General features: G+C 34.6%; 2 protein-coding genes across 4 annotated transcripts in view; one reads left to right on the forward strand and one right to left on the reverse strand.

Annotated features, from left to right (window-relative positions):
• LOC144979505 (uncharacterized) overlaps positions 1 to 13,376 on the reverse strand; it is a 13,591-nt gene extending 215 nt beyond the window's left edge. Inside the window, exons 1-3 of one of the 2 annotated variants that reach the window (XR_013646719.1) lie at positions 13,208 to 13,376; positions 5,520 to 9,894; positions 1 to 4,983 (exon numbers count right to left, since the gene is read on the reverse strand). The exon at positions 1 to 4,983 is cut by the window's left edge and continues 215 nt beyond it. Coding sequence is in view for 1 of the 2 variants with exons in the window: in XM_078926200.1 (XP_078782326.1) it covers positions 8,915 to 9,544 (630 nt within the window). In the remaining variant the exon portion in view is untranslated. Of the gene's footprint in view, positions 9,895 to 13,207 lie in introns of both variants that reach the window. The other variant, XM_078926200.1, reaches the window with a different exon arrangement.
• A 65-nt stretch (positions 13,377 to 13,441) lies between these two features.
• On the forward strand, positions 13,442 to 20,260 carry LOC144979506 (uncharacterized). Of its 2 annotated transcripts, XR_013646720.1 has the most exons (3): positions 13,442 to 13,591; positions 15,976 to 19,483; positions 19,836 to 20,260. XR_013646720.1 is itself a non-coding variant. In XM_078926201.1 (2 exons), the coding sequence occupies exon 2, from the start codon at positions 16,094 to 16,096 to the stop codon at positions 17,504 to 17,506; it is 1,413 nt and encodes a 470-aa protein (XP_078782327.1). In that variant the 5' UTR covers positions 13,450 to 13,591; positions 15,976 to 16,093; the 3' UTR covers positions 17,507 to 20,023. The 2 variants fall into 2 exon arrangements, 1 of the variants encoding a protein (XP_078782327.1); XM_078926201.1 differs by having other exon boundaries at positions 13,450 to 13,591; positions 15,976 to 20,023.
• Positions 20,261 to 20,949: the final 689 nt, after the last annotated feature.

Genomic DNA, 20,949 nt, shown 5'->3' on the forward strand with positions numbered 1-20,949 from the left:
AAAATGTAATAAAATGTAATAAATAGGCATGGGGTAAAAGTAACCCAGGTAAACTACAGATATAGTCGGTTTTAGGGTTGAGTGAGTTAATTAATCCATATTGGAAGTAAAAATTTTCTGGCCAAGGAAAAATAAAACAAGAAAGAAAAAAACTTCCAAAAAACACATTTGATAAGAAACATTTTCTTTGAACACAATGTTGTTAGGTCTATGTTGTTAAGTACAGATGCAAACAATTTGATTAGAACCATTCAACAGTACACGGCTTTTTAATAGTGGTAGTCCTTCACAGCCATTAGGCCCATGAAGCCGGAAATTATCCCGGTTTCTGTAGCCTGAAAAGGACAATAGTAATTGCTTGCTATCCTTTTGATAGGACGCTACGCATAGTACTCTTTCCACCAGATCTAACAGATCCAGATACCCAAACACTGTTGGGTGGTCGGGTCTGAAATAAAATCTTCACTGCACCCGGGATCGATCTCGTTCCCTCTCTCTTTGCGTGTGAAGTGAGTGCTCTACCAACTGAGCTAACGGGACCTCCTTGTTAAGTACAGATGCAAACGTAAAAGTTGTATTAAAACAATTCAACAGTACAAAACTTTTCAATAATACAAGTTACAATTCTTCATAATGTCTGAATTAAAAAAAAACAACAAACCAAACAAAAACCCTGATAAATTCAAATACTTAAAACTCGTACTTCTCAAAAGACATAATTTTTCAGGACAGAATGGCGAAGACTTGTGGCTCGTGTTGGGCACCCCACGGGGCGGCCTCAGTAAGTAAAGTAAGAAAGTATAATTTTTCATTTGTGACCCATCGTCCCAAAACGGTATTATGTCGGGATGAATCAGATGCTAAAAAGCTGAATTAAAGCTAAACTGATCAATAATTTGAATTATTGCTATTTTGCATTCTAAGATACGATATTCATTCTATTCAATAAAACATAAAAACTCATTGCAAGTCGGATATTTCTGGCAATAAATTCAATTTTCAACATCTTAATCATTCCGACATAATACCGTTTTGAGACGAGGGGTCACATTTTACATCGTAAAATAATGTTTTCAGTTTGCCTGTACTTCCATTGGTATAAGTATAATATGATGTTTACAGTCCTCAATATATGCGCAATATCATGGCATAAAAATTTCCCTTTTAATGAGTTAGAGATGAAGTCGGGAATGGCAAGAAAATCCAATGTAATAACCTTCCCTAGGCTCAGATTTAGTTTAACTCACTCAATCCTAGAAATTTTTGCTAATTTTCAAAATGGGAAAAAAATGTATTAAAAATGAGCATGTACATAGATAGTTTTATTCAACTATCATTAACATGTAAACTACGCCTATAATTTGTCGCAGAAAAATGTCATAAATAGGCATGGGGTAAAAATAACGCCGGGTAAACTACGGATATAGTCGGTGTTAGAGTTGAGTGAGTTAATCCATTTTCGAGTTGTGAAGCATCTCAGTCTTAGACATTGGAAAAACATTCTTGTGTAGCTCTCCACAAAAACAAAACAAAACAAAAAACAAAACAAAAAAGGAGTCCTTAAGAGCCACCAGGCCAGTGGAGCCGGAGTTTATCCCGGTTTCTATAACGTAAAACGGACAATAGCAATTGCTTGCTACCCTTTGAATCGAATGCTAGTCTATTGCCAAGTACTAGTACGTACATTTCACCAGATCTAACAGACCCAGCTGCCCAATCACTACTGGGTGAATGGGGGACAGGATTGATCTTGAGTTCCTTTGAGAGTGAAATGAGTGCTCTATCAACTGAACTATTGGGAGCCCTGGCTTAGTTGTGTAGCTGGAAAAACAAATGTGTAGTTCTCCGAGTTCTAAGAATGTTTTATAGTAGAAATACATGGGGCTGATTGAAAAAAAAACATCTGTAAAAAACAAAACAATTTTAACCAAACTGCCGAACTCTGGAAAAACATGCATTAAAAAATTTGGCCAGAAAACTCGTCCTTCAAATATCGATCGATTTTAATGACCCTCATCTTGAGAAAAACTCTCAAACCTGGGACTTTAAGGAAGACATCGCGATGTCCCAGGTTTGAGTTTTTGCCAAGATGAAGGTCATTTAAATTGATGGACGCGTTTTGTGGCCAAATTTTTAAATAGGTGTTTTTCCAAAATCTGGAAGAGAAATGGTTAAATTCAATGATTGGTTAATTATTCTAATATTAGTATCTAAAAATATGAAATATAAAAAATTAACAAAGATTCAACATCACATTCATATTCATATTCATATTTTCACAACAAGCTGGGTTGATTGTTAATCACAACAATGAAAATGTTATATGTAATACAAAATCTAGAGGTACCAATGTAATATAACATAGATATTCCCTTTTCTTGTTTACCTGAAGAAGGCCAAAAGCTAAACATCATTTACTTTGCTTTGTATCTTTTATAAGAGTAATTTTTACTCCTTTTATTTTACAATGCAAATGTTGTACGTAATACAAAATCTAAAGGTGAAAATGTAATATAACACATTCCCTTTTCTTGTTTACCTGAAGAAGGACAAAGGCCGAAACGTAGTTTACTTTGTTTTGTATCTTTTATAAGAGTCATTTTTCACTCCCTTTATTCTACAATGCAAATGTTGTACGTAATACAAAATCTAAAGGTGAAAATGTAATATAACACATTCCCTTTTCTTGTTTACCTGAAGAAGGACAAAGGCCGAAACGTAGTTTACTTTGTTTTGTATCTTTTATAAGAGTCATTTTTCACTCCCTTTATTCTACAATGCAAATGTTGTACGTAATACAAAATCTAAAGGTGAAAATGTAATATAACACATTCCCTTTTCTTGTTTACCTGAAGAAGGACAAAGGCCGAAACGTAGTTTACTTTGTTTTGTATCTTTTATAAGAGTCATTTTTTACTCCCTTTATTCTACAATGCAAATGTTGTACGTAATACAAAATCTAAAGGTGAAAATGTAATATAACACATTCCCTTTTCTTGTTTACCTGAAGAAGGACAAAGGCCGAAACGTAGTTTACTTTGTTTTGTATCTTTTATAAGAGTCATTTTTTACTCCCTTTATTCTACAATGCAAATGTTGTACGTAATACAAAATCTAAAGGTGAAAATGTAATATAACACATTCCCTTTTCTTGTTTACCTGAAGAAGGACAAAGGCCGAAACGTAGTTTACTTTGTTTTGTATCTTTTATAAGAGTCATTTTTACTCCCTTTATTTTACAATGCAAATGTTGCTCCTTAAAGCTCGGAGAAATAAAAAAAAAACAAAACAACAGTCAAATGGAATGGAAACTTCAATTCCATTGACAAAGACAGATGGTGTGGACGTTACGGGTTTCCCCTTTGTCATCAAAACACGATGAGATGATAGCATTATTAAGGCGAATCATACACCTGACACTAACCATCCTCTCATCTTTTGTGTTTTGGTGACAAAATCAAAACGTCCACGCAATGTGTGGTCGTTAATTAGATTGAAGCTTCCATTCCATCGACTATTTCTTATGTAAATCACAATTAATTAATTTATTTTTAAGGGTCTTACGGCGCGTGCAACACATTAAGGTCATATTAGCGCCAGTAAAAAGAAAGAAAATGGGATAGTAAAAAGTTATACTACAATTAAAGCACCCAAGAGAAAGTAAGACAAAGAGGAACTGGGAACAAATAGGGATCAGATGTAGATTCCAAGAGCATACTACCAATGTACTTAGTCTGAGATCACCTTTAAGTCTCATCCGGACACAAGCACAAAATCCAACATAGAGGAATACACTCAAATGCTTACATTATACATTCAAAATAATAAATATAATAATACATAACAGAGAGATGATTTACAGTACAGGGAAAAAAAATATCTCCCAAAACAATAACTATGCATTTGACTGTTTCCCTCCAGGACTCCGGCCAGGGCCAAGACAAAACCAAGTAATCTCATTCCAAGACAAAGACAGAAAGCAAGTTGGAAAACAGATATAAGGGGATAGAAGACACAGTATGTACCCCCCTGCCGACTATGGGAGGTCAGGAACCCGACCCAGTTTAATGACTACACCAGCATAGATTTAGGCTGGAAAATAAGAAGCCATCACTCTCAAACCAGAGGATCTATTATACGAGGTATGTTACCATTCCTCTGGAAGAGTAGTTTAACACTTCCAATGAGATTGGAACCAGCTTTATGACATCACACTTTTGTTCCCTATTGCAATCCACCACCTCATTCTGGTTTTATGTCTGGGTAAGACAAATGTCAAAAAAAAGGGAATTTTAAGATAAAACAGTTTTCATAAATATGCGGCTATGTGGTCTAGTGGTATAACACTCGCTTTCAGATCAGAAGGTCCTGGGATCGAGCCTCACCAAGCGCATAGTTGAGTCCTTGGATTGGCTCTTTACACACATTCTATCACCATACTCAGGTGTAAAATGAGTACCTGGCCGTAAACAGCATTGTCTCTGTCCAAAGAAAGGTAATATCACCTAACAGGCTTCATGTCCTATCCTACATGTTAAAAGTTGCAGTTGGCAAAGAACCCCTTGTAAAGCACTTTGAGCACGTTAAGTGGATATTGCGCTATATGAAAACTGTTCATATAAAGTTCATGTTAAGAAAAAATAGTTTAAATTAAAAAAAAGTAATCTAAATTTATTTCAGTTTTCTCCTTTAGCAAAAGATACAAATGATTAAATCATTATAGATGAGCCTTCGATGATAAAAACAACATTCAAGAAAAAAAAATCATCGTGCCTTTTCATCGTAATTTTGATCAAAGAGAATGCTGAGATGTAAATAGAGCTTGCGTTTAACAACAATTCCAATCCCACTGTTCCCCTGACAACACCAGACTCCAGTTTGTGGATGGGCAAAACAAAGTCATAGTCATAGACCTCATTCTGGATCGATAACAGAAAGCTGGCTAGACCGATACAGGTGACTCTATCAGAAGTCCAAATAGATCTTGTTATGTTTTTGTTTTTAAGGGTTTTACGGCGCTTGCAACACATTAAGGTCATATCAACGCCAGTAAAAAGGAAGAAAATGGGATAGTAGAAAGAACTAGAATAACAATTAAAGCACCCAAGAGAAAGGAAGACAAAGAGGAACTGGGAACAGAGGGATCAGATGTAGATTCAAAGAGCACACCACCACTGTACTTAGTTTGAGATCACCTATAAGTCTCATCCGGACACAAGCACAAAATCCAACTAAGAGGAATACACTCAAATGCTTACATTTCATTATCCATTAAAAAATAACAACTATAATAAGACATAACAGAGAGATGATTTACAAGGAAAAAAATATCATCTGCCAAAACAATAACTTTGCATTTGACTGTTTCCCTCCCAGCCAAGGACTCCGGCCAGGGTCGGGACAAAACCAAGCAATCCCACACCAAGACAAAGGCAGAAAGCAAATTGGAAAACAGCTATAAGGGGATAGAAGACACGGTAAGTACCTCCCTGCCCACTATGGGAGGTCAGCAAATAGACCTTCACAACTTTCATTTTCTATAAGACAAATAAGTAAACAGCATAAAATACATGTCATGATAATCTCACCCTCTGACCCCCTTAAACCAGTTATCAGCTGGGCTCTGGAAAGTGAAAATGTTGCTGCTCGAAGCTCCAAGAAATAAACAACAAAATGAAATTGAATGTAAGCTTCAATCTAATGTACGAAAACAGATAATGTGGACGTTTCATGTTTTTGTTTGTTTTTAAGGGTTTTACGGCGCTTGCAACACATTAAGGTCATATAAGCGCCAGTAAAAAGGAACAAAATGGGATAGTAAAAAGTTCTAGAATTATAATTAAAGCACAAAAGAAAAGGTGAGACATAGGGGAATTGGTTCAAATAGGGTAAAGATGTAGATTCCAAGTCAAAGTACTTAGTTTGAGATCACCTAAAAGTCTCACTCAGACACAAGCACAGGTCCCAACTAAGAGGAATACACTCAAATGTTTACCAATCATATAATATAATATGTAAACTAAACATAATACAATGCATAACAGAGAGATGATTTACAAGGAAAAAAATATCATCTCCCAAAACTATAACTATACATTCGACTGTTTCCCTTCCAGTCAAGGAACTCTGGCAAGGATCAGGACAAAACTAAGTAATCTCATTCCAAGACAATAATAGGAAACAATTGGAAAACAGGTATGGGGGGATAGAAGACACAGCATGTACCTCCCTGCCCAGTATGGGAGGTCAGGATCCCCACCCAGGTGGACGTTTCAGGTTTCCCCTTTATCAACAAACAGGATGAATGAAACACAACAGATGAATGAGATAATACTATCTCAATCATCCATAGTGTTTCATTCATCCTGTTCTGCTGATAAAGGGGAAAACCGAAATGTCCAATTTATCAGTTTTCGTTTATTAAATTGAAGCTTACATTCAACTTCATATTGTTTTTAATTTGTATTCTGGAAAGGCATGTTTTAAAAAAAATTTGGCCAGAAAACTCGTCCTTCAAATATCAATCGATTAAAATGACCCTTATATTGGCAAAAAATTAAACCCGGAGACTTTATCAAAGACCTTGCTTTGAGAATTGTTTTTTGCCGAGATGAGGGTCATTTAAATTGATCAATATTTGAAGGACGAGTTTTCTGGCCCCCCAAAAATGTTTAACTCACTCAATCCTAGAGATTTTTGCTACTTTTCAACATTGGAAAAAAATGTATAAAAAATGAACATTTATTCAACTATAATTTCTATGCGAAAACTAAAAACATTAGCTGTGATACTACGCCTATAATTTGTCCCAGAAAAATGAAATAAACATGCATGGGGTAAAAGTAACCTGGGTAAACTACGGATATAGTCGGTGTTAGGGTTGAGTGAGTTAAAACGTGTCTTCCCAGAATAAATCAGTTAACTGGTTAAAAGAATTTTAAAATGCAGATGAAAGTCATTTGAATATTTTGATATTTCAGATAAGCTATAAAATATATTAGATATGTTTGTATACAGATCTACTTTGTAATTATGAAAACTGACAACAGTGATATGACCAAAATTGTTTTGTTTTGCTTTTTAGGGTTTTGCGTCGCTTGTGACAAATAAAAACGAAGAAAATTAGATAGTCAAAAAGTTCTAGATCTACAATTAAAAGCATGTGAGAAAAATTAAGACAAAGGGGAATGGTCAAGAGCTTACCATAAATGTACTTGGTTTGAGATCACCTTAAAAATTGCATCCAGACATTAGCACAAGATCTCACAAAGAGAAAAATACTCAAATGCTTTATTCAAAATAAAATATAAAAAATTACATAACAGGGAGAGGATATACAAGGAAAAAAACACTATCTCCCAAATCCATAACTATACATTTGATTGTTTCCCTCATAGACAAGATCTCCAGCCAGGGCCAGGACAAAGCTAAGTAATCTCATTCCAAGACATAGACAGAAAGCAAGATGGAAAACAGATATAGGAGCTAGGGGGATAGAAGACACAACAAGTTACCACCCTGCCTATTGTAGGAGGAGAAAAAACCCACACCAAGATTTGTCGGGTAAATTTCTATAGATGGTACGAAATTGACGTCACTTAGCTCTTTATTGATTTTAGACAGCCATTTTAATGATCAGTTCTCACTAAATTCTATCTATCATGCTATAAATGTTCAAGCTTACACATAGTTTAGTGTGTTTGGTATGTTATATTTGGCTAGTGGACGTTGTGAGTATTTTACCTAAATGAGCTAAATGCATAGCATCAATAAATAAAACAACCTCCCCGCCCTCTAAAAAAAAAAAATGAAGACGTTTGAATGTAAGCAAACAATATTACTTGGAGAAAATAATTCTACTTCAAATTTTTATGAATTTAAAATTAGCTTAGCAACAATTGAAATATTATATGTAGAAGCATGGTAACGGCTAGCAAAGAGATTACATATCAAGAGGGACACTCTCGTGGCCAGGCGAAGTTGCTGTAATGGTCAGGTTTGGGTTTGAATCCCCATCGCCGCAAAGTTTTTATTCTTCATTGTCTTCTGGCACTTTTCTACTCTATTTCTTATTTGTTTTTATCAACAAAAGGGCCTGCTCCACTCATTTTTCTGAATTAATATTCACACAGTTGAATATCAATCTAGGTTTCATTTTTTATTCTGTTTACAATTTTTTTCATAACTTTCATTAAGAATAGAAACATGCTATGAGCCTTTTAATTTTAATATCACATTAAAATGTGTCAACAAAAATATTATGAAATTCTAAAACATCGTTTCAACATTTATCATTAACAATGAAATTACATTGTAAATGTAATTAGCATGTTAACAGACCACGCAATGGCTCTATCAAAATAATTCATATGAATATTCTCATCATCTTTTGAAATCTTTAAAATTGCAATTTAAATATGTTGTCCATTTTATCGTCACTAACAATATTATATGAACTATATCAACAAACCAGCTTGTGAACACACAATTTTGACACAATTCATCCCATGTGACAAACAACCTCAAAATGGTATTGTGGAATGATCTGGATGACGAAAATCGACTCCATTTTTATGAATTCAGCTCAAAATTCGATTTTATGCATCGTGTTCACCCCGACGTAGAACTTTTGTGAAATGACAGATCACACATTAGAGATTGATTAATAAAAAACAACAAACTTGAATTTTTAACACGGGACTTATTAAATAGTATATATAATATATTAAAATAAGAGGGCTCTACTTTATCAACCACACGTGTGATGTATCAAAATCCTTGTTAAAAATGGAATTTTAGAATATTGATATCAGGATGGAAAGCACAACAACTTCAAACTTCAAACCTGCACCAGGTAGAAATATTCAATAGAATGATATGTCAAAATCACAAAACAATTATTTTACTTATATCATCATGTGTTATTTTGAACTCTCACTCTTTGCCTTAAAAAATATCTAGTTTGATTTCTCAGATTCTCACGGCTCATTCTGAGATCTCTCCTCTCGCGTTCAACATTCTGTCTATTCTCCAGATTAATTCTAAAATCGTTATGACCGTTTTCACGTTCGACGTTTGTTTGGTTATCAATGTCAACGCGATGTCTGTCCGCTTCCACCAGATCATTCTCCTCATTTTCGTTCTCCCGATTTTCTGTTTCAAGTTGCATCGTTAAAGGTTCTGCTTCTCGATAATCGTTGATTTGATTCTCCAGCAATATATCGTTGTAATTTGCAAACTCATGCCCTGCACCGTCATCTTGATGAATTCCTAGTCTAGCTTGAATGTATTGACACAATGCAATAGGTCTAGATAACGCTGTAAACCAATCGTAATTGTGTCCATCGCAGTAAAGAAATAGGAGAATTATTAACAGGAGCCAACTGAAAGCACTTGTGGATCTATCCTCGAGACCTAGAATACCCAACGTGAAATGGAAAAGTATCCAGAGACTCCAATATAAGATGCTGATCACAAGACGTAGCATGGCACTCATTATGGCACTAAGAATGGAAAAAATAAACTCAGTAACAACAACCAACATTTTATTGTAAATGTTGATGTGTAGCTATATCTCTCCCAGCCTTTGTCACAGCATACTGTTGTGTCATTCTGTATCATAAAAAACGCTTTCAAACAATATCTTTAAAAATCTTCACAAGAATCTGGACTGTGTATCACCATTCATAACGTTGAGGGCAAATTCTAAAGTTTTCGAGGAAAATGAGAAAAACTCTTTCATCTGGCTAAAACTATTCAACTTGCATTAATTGCGACTAAATCAGACATAAAACTATGAGGTTTCAAATTGAATAGGATCTTAGACGTTGATCTTGAAGGGCATCAATTTCTTTGTCTCCTGTTCAGATTCTGATGCGTCACATGTCACCATTTCTGAAAAAGTTTTAAGTTGAGCTTTAATCAATTAGGTATCAATAACTAAATAAAAATGTACCATTACAACATTATACAAACTTATTTTAAATGTAATAACATTATCAACAGCATTAACCCTATTAAAACTATTACTAGTGTGCTGCTATGTGGTCTAGTGGTATGACACGGGTCAATGGATCAGAAGTCCTGGGTTCGAGTTCAGCTCTGAGTGTGCATAGTTGAATCCTTGGAAAAAGCTCTTTACTAACATTTTGTCACTGCATTCAGTGTTGTCTCTGTCGGGAAAAAAAATTGGTAAAATCACCTAATAGGCATCATGTCTTGTTCTACATGTTACATATTGCTTTTGGCTAGGGACCACTTGTAAAGCGCTGTGAGCAAGTTAAGTGGATATTGCACTACAAAATGCTTAAGTTTTACAGATAATAATAATAAATGACATTCGTATAGCTCCTTAACCAATTTCAACAGGCTCTAGGTGCTTTACATTCTTACAATAAATAAATAAATACAATGAAAAATAAAAATATAGCAATTTCATTTATTTACATAGCAAATTGACAACACATTTCACACACATGATAGGCAAAAACTTCATTGACAAAATAGAAATCATGAGACAAAAAGGTGAGTTTTCAATTTAGATTTGACAGCTGATAGTGAGTCACCACTTCCATTTATTCCGAGTAGGAACATTGCAAAAATGGGATGCTAAAAATTCAAACATCTATTCATCAATTTTGAGGGATGATTTAGGTTTAGAAATATTGTTCTATTGTAATTAGATCTTAGATCTTTACTTTGAATTTCTACCATTGCAATCAATGCTCCATTGTTTCTACATTAAATCATTGAAGCAACGGAGATATTGGGACTTCCAACATTGTAGCTGCAATCTATTATATCCAAGCACAAATCACTGTTTGGATTAAATAGACTAAAAAAAGTGAAAAACCATGTTTTCTTTGTATCCATGACTGTTTAATCTTTGTGTTACTTTCCTTAATAAATAAACGGCTAGGACAGAAATAAGAATAGATCTAACGCACTTTTTGGATATGATCACAACGGCACATCATAGCAGCTCATGATTACTTTATTACTATTGCCGTCTTGATGCTCATTGTGAAACAGAAAAATACTGTTTGTAAAGTTAAATTCAGACACCTCCTTCCACTATGTGGCATGCCCAGTTTTGAGAGACTTGGATTAAATACGTTCACGAATGCACAAGAGCAGATAAACGGCTGTAAAAGCCTACATAAATCTGGACTTATATCTTATCATATCATATCATTTTCATGTTACTAATCTGACACACAAAATGAAATATTCTCTTAAATATTTGGAGGCCCCCTCACTCTACAGGGTCGGGTGGCATGTTGTTCCAGAGTCTTATTGCAAAGGCAAAGAAAGAATGTTTGTGTGAATCTGTTTGTTGCAAATGGGATGGACTGTTTATGAATATGTCCCCTTGTTCTTCTGTAATTTGCTCTCTCCTCTCTCTCTCTCTCTCTCACTCTCTCTCTCTCTCTCTCTCTCTGTGTTTTCACCATTAATATTGAGTAACACATGATCTTGATTATTACGATAGAGAGTTTAAAAAATGTGTCTCCTATATAATGAATTTGTATAGATATTTATTTTTAAAAATAAAAGAGAATTCCACAAACACCCTATTAAAAAAAACAACAAAAAAAACCCAATAAATTTACTCAATTGATCTTTGATCGGTTGGTCTTCGTATCTTTGCCCATCATTTTTCTCAGATTTTTATATTTGGTTCATGTTTTAGTTTTAAAATTTTCATTGTGTTATTTTGTAAGAAGACGATCTTGAAATGGTTGGGTTACTGTTCGATAGTCTCTCTCTCTCTCTCTCTCTCTCTCTCTCTCTCTCTGATCCAGAATTTAAATCAGTGTTGTTGGACCGCATAAAAAAAGAGGAGAAATTCCATATACAGGCGCCAGAGATAAATTTCTCATAATGTATATAAAATCGCTGTGATTATCCCCAGACACCTGTCTGGGGATAATGAAAATTCGTTATCCCCAGACATATATTTTAAACTCCGCCCCTTTAAACAATTATCCACATTCCAGAACATGGAATGTTTCCAAAATGCACATAGAAATAAGGAAAGTTAATAAAATATCTATAAAAATAAAAACATAAAATTAACCAACATTAAATCAGTTGTTACTACATATACACAATATGCGTCGACCTCGAAGTGGGTGTCATGGCCGAATTGTTTAGTCGTCTGCCCTGGAAGTTTTACCAGAATCGACGTTGTGGGTTCGAATCCTGGTTCCGCCACTTTTTTTTTTTTTTAAAATTCCGTCTTCTTTTTTATTTTTAATTCTTTAAACTCCGTCTTCTTTTCTTTCTTTTTTTTTTGTGTGCGAGTCTATTCTTTTCTCCTTTTTGTTTGACCTTTTGTTCCGTTTCTGAACATGAATTTCTTAAAATTGTTTTTATTTTAAAAAAAAATTATTGTTTGTTTTTTTCTCCTCTATCCGACCATTTGGTCGCTCTCTGAATATTTCTGTTTGTTTGCTTTTTAATTATTTATTCTTTTTAGACACTTTTTTGAGATCGGAGTGGGGACGAATATGACAATTTTCTAAACTAGAAAACTAAGAAGAGAGAGAGAGAGAGAGAAGGAGAGAGAGAGAGAGAGAGAGAGAGAGAGAGAGAGAGAGAGAGAGAGAGAGAGAGAGAGAGAGAGTTAAAAAAAACAAAAAACAGATGTCTGGGGATAACGAATTTTCATTATCCCCAGACAGGGGTCTGGGGATAATGACAGCCCAGTCTTTTCGTTATCCCCAGACAGGTGTCTGGGGATAACCAATTTCCATTATCCCCAGACAGGTGTCTGAGGATAATGACAGCCATATAATCCATTACAAATAATTATATGCAAGCCCTTAAGACGTAACCTATATAACGGGAGGCTCCTCGTGCTAAGGGAAACAACTCAAATATTCCCTCAACTAACCCTAAGTCCTAAGGAAAACTAAAACTAAAACCAAGAGTCCAGAGCCTAATAACTAAAAGTAAAAGGAAAAACAAACACCCTAGCACTAGCACCTTTACAAGGACTTATGACTAACACTAATAGAAAAAAATCGCTTTAGGAAGGCTCCCTACATCACTACCTATGCCTATATGTATGAGAAAAGCAGAAAGGATGAGAAGGAACCGTTTATTCATTTTTATTTTTTTCACTCATCCGAGCCAGTGCCAGTGGCGAGTTGAGTCGATGAGTCACCCATTTGAGTATGGCCGTAAGACTAATAAAACTTACGGATTTAATCCAGTTCAACGTTTACATCGGTTAAACTGTTGCCCATCAGACTAAACATAGAATGCAAACCGGAACAGACCAGTGATAAAAGTTTGGGCACTGGATTCAGTTAAATGTTTACATCTGGAAAGATGTGTCATCTATGAAGTTATCTTACTTTCCTTTTCCTAAAAAATAAAACGGGAATTCCCCATAAAAATAAACGACAACAAAAGGACCGGAAATGACCTCTTTAATGGGGAGGGCAGCGATAGGTAGGATATTGTGATTTGTGATTGTCGATTGTTATGACCAAGCCAAGCTTCATGAACCCGAGGTGCAACACGTAGATTGCTGAATCTGTCATTTGTTCGCACGTTCAAACATGATGCAATTATCTGTTTGGTATGTGAATTTCAAAATGCATAAAACATGAAATGCTTTTATATAAAACGGTTTTAAGGACCAAAAAAATGCTTTGGAAAGTCTTGATGTGCAACAGAACTAGAACAGTTGCTCGTCTTGCCATTCGACTGTCACTGTTGTAATTGTAATTGTAATGACATGTTCTTACTCTTGTTGTGGAATAATCTATTGTGATGATGATGGGCTTTATGAGTGAAGGCAGTAGGGATCCACATGATCCATGTGAAGGCGATATACTTATCATCCTGTGAACCAATTTTCCTTTCACGCATTTGAAATTTGACAAGGATACACAGAGCATAAGTCATAATATAAGTCGACTCGTCGATCTTCTTAGATTAGGTAGAGAGCGCCTTTAGCCTTTAGCGTGCCAACCTCGCTGAAAGTCCAATTCGCCTTGAGCATGCATTCACGTAAAAGAGAAATATTTTTTTTTAAAACCTACCTCTGTTTAAAAAACTAGCATCTTTCAACTTTCTAAGAAACATTTTGATTTTTCAGAACTTTAGCTCGTTAAAAAATACCTACCAATCTGACCCATTGAGTCGAATGAAAACGAAATTTTGTTGTTTACACAGTTTAAAGGAAATGCCGTAAATAAGCATTCATGGACTCCCTGTGTTGTTTTTGCAATGTCACGTGGCCGTTTTGAGAAATTTGTTGTCTGCTACAAATAATTAGACCGGTGAGGGGGGGGGGGGGGGGGGGGGGGGTGATTTGACTTTCCCAACTGACTACTGATCTTTTGATCAACCATACACTGTCTAGTCTGGTCTTCATAAAGCAATATGACAATGGTGAAAACAAAACAAAACAAGTTGCTTACTGTGAGTTGTATTCAATAGCTCAACCAATGGAATCATTTATTTCCTTGAGCAACACGAACAACAACTTACTTTTCTTTTTTTTTAAACTTGTGATGACTGTCGTGTAATGTGACATGAATTTGTGGTCAGTCTTGACTTTCCCAACTGACTACTGATCTTTTGATCAACCATACTATACACTGTCTCGTCTGGTCTTCATAAAGCAATATGACAATGGTGAAAACAAAACAAAACAAGTTGCTTACTGTGAGTTGTATTCAATAGCTCAACCAATGGAATCATTTATTTCCTTGAGCAACACGAACAACAACTTACTTTTCTTTTTTTTTTAAACTTGTGATGACTGTCGTGTAATGTGACATGAATTTGTGGTCAGTCTCAGGCATAGCCATCTAAAGCGCTTGCCTGAGGAAACAATCAGACACTCAGTGCGTGAGTATTTATCACATTATGATATGCTGACACTGACACACTATTGAAAGAATTTCATTGCGACATACGATAACGCCATTCTTGGACACGGGCTCCTGCTTCCCCCCACATCCTACCATGTTATTATCCTGCGTGTTATGTGGCGTTTGGGGTGTGTGTTTTGTTTCTATGCAAGTAACTCAGGAGTGAGTGCTGTTCATTATTTTTGCCAACAAAAAGGCATGAATCTACAAGATCAGGATGCGCAAACATTGAGATTACATACTTGTACAGACAGCTACATCACAGTTTGTGTCACTTGTCTTACAGCCGTGTTCTCCTATTCCTCAAAACATGGATTCAACTCATGTTTCCTATTGTCCCATGTAGTTCTTTGATTGCGTGATGCACTGTATTTGTTCAAGTTTCAGTCATAGTTTTTTGAAGTACTTCATTTATCCAGAAACACTATAATGAAGTGCGTAAAGAAATATTTAGACAGAAACACTATATGAAGTTTGTATAGCAATATATGGATAGAAACACTGTATGAAGTTTGTAAAGCTATACTTGAAGAGAAACACTATATGAAGAGCTTAAAGCTATATTTGAACAGAAACACTATATATGAAGTGTGTAAAGCTATACTTGAAGAGAAACACTGTATGAAGTGTGTAAAGCTATATTTGAAGAGAAACACTATATGAAGTGTGTAAAGCTATATTTGAACAGAAACACTATATGAAGTGTGTAAAGCTATATTTGAACAGTAACACTATATGAAGTGTGTAAAGCTATATTTGAACAGAAACACTATATGAAGTGTGTAAAGCTATATTTGAAGAGAAACACTATATGAAGTGTGTAAAGCTATATTTGAACAGAAACACTATATGAAGTGTGTAAAGCTATATTTGAACAGTAACACTATATGAAGTGTGTAAAGCTATATTTGAACAGAAACACTGTATGAAGTGTGTAAAGCTATATTTGAATAGTAAAACTATATGAAGTGTGTAAAGCTATATTTGAACAGAAACACTTTTATATTGTGCTATAGATTTTTGTACTGAAACACTTAATTCAGTCTCAATGACTAATGTTATTTTTTGATTTTATTTACAGGTTTTCTCGTCACATGTGACTCCAGGACTATTAAAATGGCTTATAAGTATCGTCATCATCATCATCATCATCATCTCTCTAACTACAAATTCTGTATCATCCACAAGATTATTTGACAATGTCTTCGATAGTCAAGTTGTCGGAACATTTCTATTCAATATGTAGTCGTCTTGCCAATGGCGTGGAAACAACGAAGGGTGTTGTCCAGTACATAGCCCAGACGAATTACAACATCGTAGCAGCAGTCATTTCTTTTATTAGCTTTATATTTGAGTTACTCTGGATGGTAGGAGAACAAAGTCTGCTGTATCTGGAACAAATCGTCTTCTGTGTGAGAGGTTTTTGTCATTCCATCGGTGTAGCTTTGGATTCTGTGTTGTCATTTGTGTGCAGAATAGTTCTTGAAATATATTTAAGTATGTTAAGTTTCTATAATAGCATTTGCAGTTTGAATTCTTTGATCGTCACCTGTGTGTTGGATGCAGTCTTGATCGTGAAATCAACACTGGTAGACATCTTTGTTTCAATTGCATCTGCGTTTTCATGGAGTGTCACTAGTTTTATTAGCTTATTTGTAGGTATTTATGTTTTATTTGCTAGTATAGGACAGTTTTGTATCAGTGTTGTGAGTGGAGTGTGGCACTGTCTTGGATTTTTCATCTCCTCTATAGCATATTTTCCAGTTTACTTTTTAGAATGTATAGAATCTTTGAAAAATCAAATCACTCACAATATTGTTCATGCATTTACATCCATGCCGAAAGAAACTTATCTGGTAATGATTTGTCTGTGTTTGTGTTATTTCACTCTATCTAATGTTGTGAGATATGCAAGTTCTCGTGGGATTTGTAAACTTTTTTCAACGAGACTTCGTTCTCCAAGGATGCGTCGGCCCAATGGCCTTGAGTGGCAGTTTGACCGTGATTTTGAGAGTGACTTTGAGGATTTGTATGAAAATGATACGAATAATGGAAATGTTTGGATGATTCCTGGAACTGGAAGGGGTGGTGTGATCGGTGACGGAGGACAGGATGAGGTTAACGACAATGATTCAGATAGATCCAATGGAAGTAATTCTGACACTGTTGATGAAGATGAGGATCTGTCAGATGATGATGATGATGATGATGATGAAGATAGCTACACTGTTATTTCTGATGATTCTGACAGTGACACCTCTATCAATTCTCACACTTTATCAACAGAATCTAGCGAGCACGAGATTGAAGTTAGTTTACCAGATATGGATGATCGGTACTCTCTTAGAAGTAGATCTTCTACACCCACTTCAAACGTTCCTAAAAGCTTTAGTAGCCCAGAGGAGTTTGAACGAGAGATGGAGCGAGAAAGGGATAAGCGGAAATGTATCATTTGCCAGGACCAAGTGAAATCTGTACTTATTATGCCCTGTCGTCACATGTGTGTGTGTGTTCTTTGTGCTGATCAGATTGTCCGATCTAGGAATACCAGTCGAAGAGTGTGTCCTCTATGTCGAACGAAGATACAGAAAGTTATGAATGTTTATGTTTGATGTTGACTTCATAGATTGAACAGCTGGAATTCAGAGTAAAAGAGATAATGGTGAAAATGTCACTCGTTGAAGAATTGTATTACCTTATTTTGTATGAGAAACAATTGTAATCGATATGATTTTAAACCTTGAACTTGAACGAATTCAAAATTAGCCGTTTTAGATTTACTTTAATTCTTTGACTTTGCTTTAGTTAACACAATATTTTTGTTGTTGTTTCCTTTGTTTTTATTATGCTAATTTACACACATATATTTTTTTTATCAATGCATGTGTACAATATGCCAATTTACTAATTTTGTTAACTTAAACTTTCATTCATTTTGTTGGACATAAAATAATCTTTTCTCATTACTTACTTACCAAAGAGTTAATGATCTGAACAGTGAGGTCTACTAAGGGATCAAAATGAAACACTAGTTTATTGATTATTAGAGATAAAACTAGTAAGTTATCATATATGCAATGCATCAAAATTGTTAAGCTTAGAGTAATAAGATAATAATATACGTTTAGGGTTGTTTTTTTTTTTTATAAATTGAGCTTTTATATAGCGCATTATCTACTAAAGCTTTCAAAGTGCTTTACAAGGATCCCTGGCCAACAGCAACTTTTAACATTTAGTGTGGGACTGCATGACGTTTGTTAGGCAATATTACAATGTTTTCGGACTGAGACAACACTGCTAATGGCCAGGTACTCATTTTACACCTGAGTACGGTGAGAGAATGTGAGTAAAGAGACTTTTCCAAGGACTCAACTATGCGCTGAGCGAGGTTTGAACCCAGGACCCTCCCATCCGAAAGCAAGTGTCATACCACTGGACCACATCGACGGACAATTTCATAGAAAACCATAAATTTTCAAGTCTTCAAGAAACTAAACATTTTTTATTGCTCTAGCAATCCAAGTTGTTGTTGTTTGTTTTTTGTATATTTGTTTTTGGCTTTACAAGTTGTCTTCAGCTGTTATTTTTGTCACAACACAGTAGAGAAATTCATTCTTTTTTTTAGCCTGAACACGAAGACATCGTATTTGATTTGATAAGGTGATTTGTGGTCCAAAAGTTGAAACCAAAGCATTTTATCCTCATTTTCCAATCTTTTGTTTCTACCTTGTTTTTGTTGAGGCTTCATTAATATCCTCCTATTTTAAGATCTGTTTTCTTTTTAAAGGCAAGGAGTTTTAAGGTTTGTAATTGTAATTAGTATTAGTTAGTCCTTCAGAGCCCTTAGGCCAGATATCTGTTTTCCAACTGGCTTTCTGTCTTTGTCTTGGTTTTGTCCTTACTCTGGCCGGATACCCTGGCTGGAAGTGAAACAGTCAAATGTACAGTGAAATGATAGTTTTTTCCTTGTGAATCATCTCTCTGTTATGTACTGTTTTTTTTCTTCACTTGAGTGAGTTAAAGCTTGTATGTTCTTTATCAAAACAGTCTTGCAGTACCAACTCCATGACTAGATTGCTTTAACAGTGCTGAAGTTTTTTCCTCGGATTGCAGAAATCCACGATTTTGTTGTCAGAAGGGGAATTTCCTCCTTTTATTTTAAAAGAATTACATTTGCCCCTATCAAACAATATGCTGGCAGTGACAAACTTGATATTTAAGTGCAGTGCAAAGTGGGATAGTAAATTTTGTCTATAGCAATGATTCACATTACAGGTTTAAGTCTTGTTTTTTGAGAAATCATTTTTATTAATCACACACCTGATCTCTGCTATTTGAGCCAAAATATAATTTATTTTTAACAAGCATCTAAAATTTTCAAGTGAATTTCAATAGTCCTGAGCAATGGCATCTTTTTTGTTTTAGCTATTATGATGAAGCGTTTTTCAATTGAAAAATTGATTGGTATTTTTATGGACTGTTTAACTATCGTCCTGTGTGGGGATCCTGACCTCCCATCCTGTGTCTTCTATCCCCCCATACCCGTTTTCTAATTGTTTCCTGTCGTTGTCTTGGAATGAGATTACTTAGTGTTGTCGCGGGTGGTTGGATGGGAGCATCACCCTTGAATCATATACCTATGATGTTCGCATGGGTGTACGATCCGATAGGGATGTCGTTTCTTCTTCTCTTTACTAGCCTATCCTGCTTCTTTGGTTTGTGATTGTATTTTTGACAGGGATATTTTTTTTTCCTGTAAATCCTCTGCCTGTTTGTTCTTGGTTATTTATAATTTAGCTTATGATATCTTTAGGTTATGATTTTGATTGACATTTGTCCAATTTTTGTTGGATTGCTTGTTTTTTTGTTTCAGCGGTCTCTCGTATAACCTCAATTGTGTTGGAAGAGACCTAAAGCAACAAACAAACAAAAAAAACTTAGTTTTGTCCTGACCCTGGCCGAAGTTTCTTGGCTGGGAGGGAAACAGTCGAATGTATAGTTATAGTTTTGGGAGATGATATTTTTTTCCTTGTGAATCATCTCTCTGTTATGCACTGTATTATGTTTAGTTTACATATTATATTATATGATTTGTAAACATTTGAGTGTTTTCCTCTTAGTTGGGACCTGTGCTTGTGTCTGGATGAGACTTTTAGGTGATCTCAAACTAAGTACATTGATAGTGAGCTTTTGGAATCTACATCTGTTCCCTGTTTGAACCAATTCCCCTTTGTCTTACCTTTTCTTTTGTGCTTTAATTGTAATTCTAGAACTTTTTACTATCCCATTTTCTTCCTTTTTACTGGCGCTGATATGACCTTAATGTGTTGCAAGTGCCGTAAAACCCTTAAAAACAAAAAAACAAACATAACTATCGTCATTTATCTCATAATTTCTATGCCTAGTTGTTTTGTGCTATTTTTCATATGATTAAAGAAAGGAATATAGATTGTCAGTTTTCCATTCACCTGATATTAAAATGAAAACATTTTCTCACACAGCATTTTTATATTCCGCTAGTAATTCTAGTCTAATTAATTGATGATAGATTTATAATTGAGTTTACATTATTATTATTATTGTTATTATTATTATTATATTATATTATTATTATTATTAATTATTATTATTATTATTATTATTATTATTATTATTATTATTATTTATTATTATTATTATATTATTATTATTATTATTATTATTATTATTATTATATTATTATTATTATTAATTATTATTTTTATTATTACTACTACTGATATCCTATTCACTCTCTTAAAAAGATATTAATTATGTATTATTTATTTAGCCCTTACCTATTTTTCATTTTAAAATGTGTGGGAATGAGAGAAATGAATAAGAAAAGTGATTGTAACAGGTTAAGTAAGCACATACATAGTAATTGAAATAATAATAACTTATTTAAAAATTGTTTTATTAAATTCATTATATTATTGTAGATTGTGTTAATCCATTGTCAGTTCCTAGCATTGGTGAGAAACACCATTAGGATGATGATGATGATGATGTTTAGGTTACAGGATTGTAAAATCCA

This window comes from Berghia stephanieae, chromosome 9 (genome assembly GCF_034508935.2).
Source record: "Berghia stephanieae isolate SIO BIC M18660-M18661 chromosome 9, UCSD_Bste_1.3, whole genome shotgun sequence".
Taxonomy (NCBI): domain Eukaryota; kingdom Metazoa; phylum Mollusca; class Gastropoda; order Nudibranchia; family Aeolidiidae; genus Berghia; species Berghia stephanieae.

Bases quoted from the DNA above. Each gene is read 5' to 3' on its own strand.
- LOC144979506 (XM_078926201.1), top strand. From the start codon at position 16,094: ATGTCTTCGATAGTCAAGTTGTCGGAACATTTCTATTCAATATGTAGT.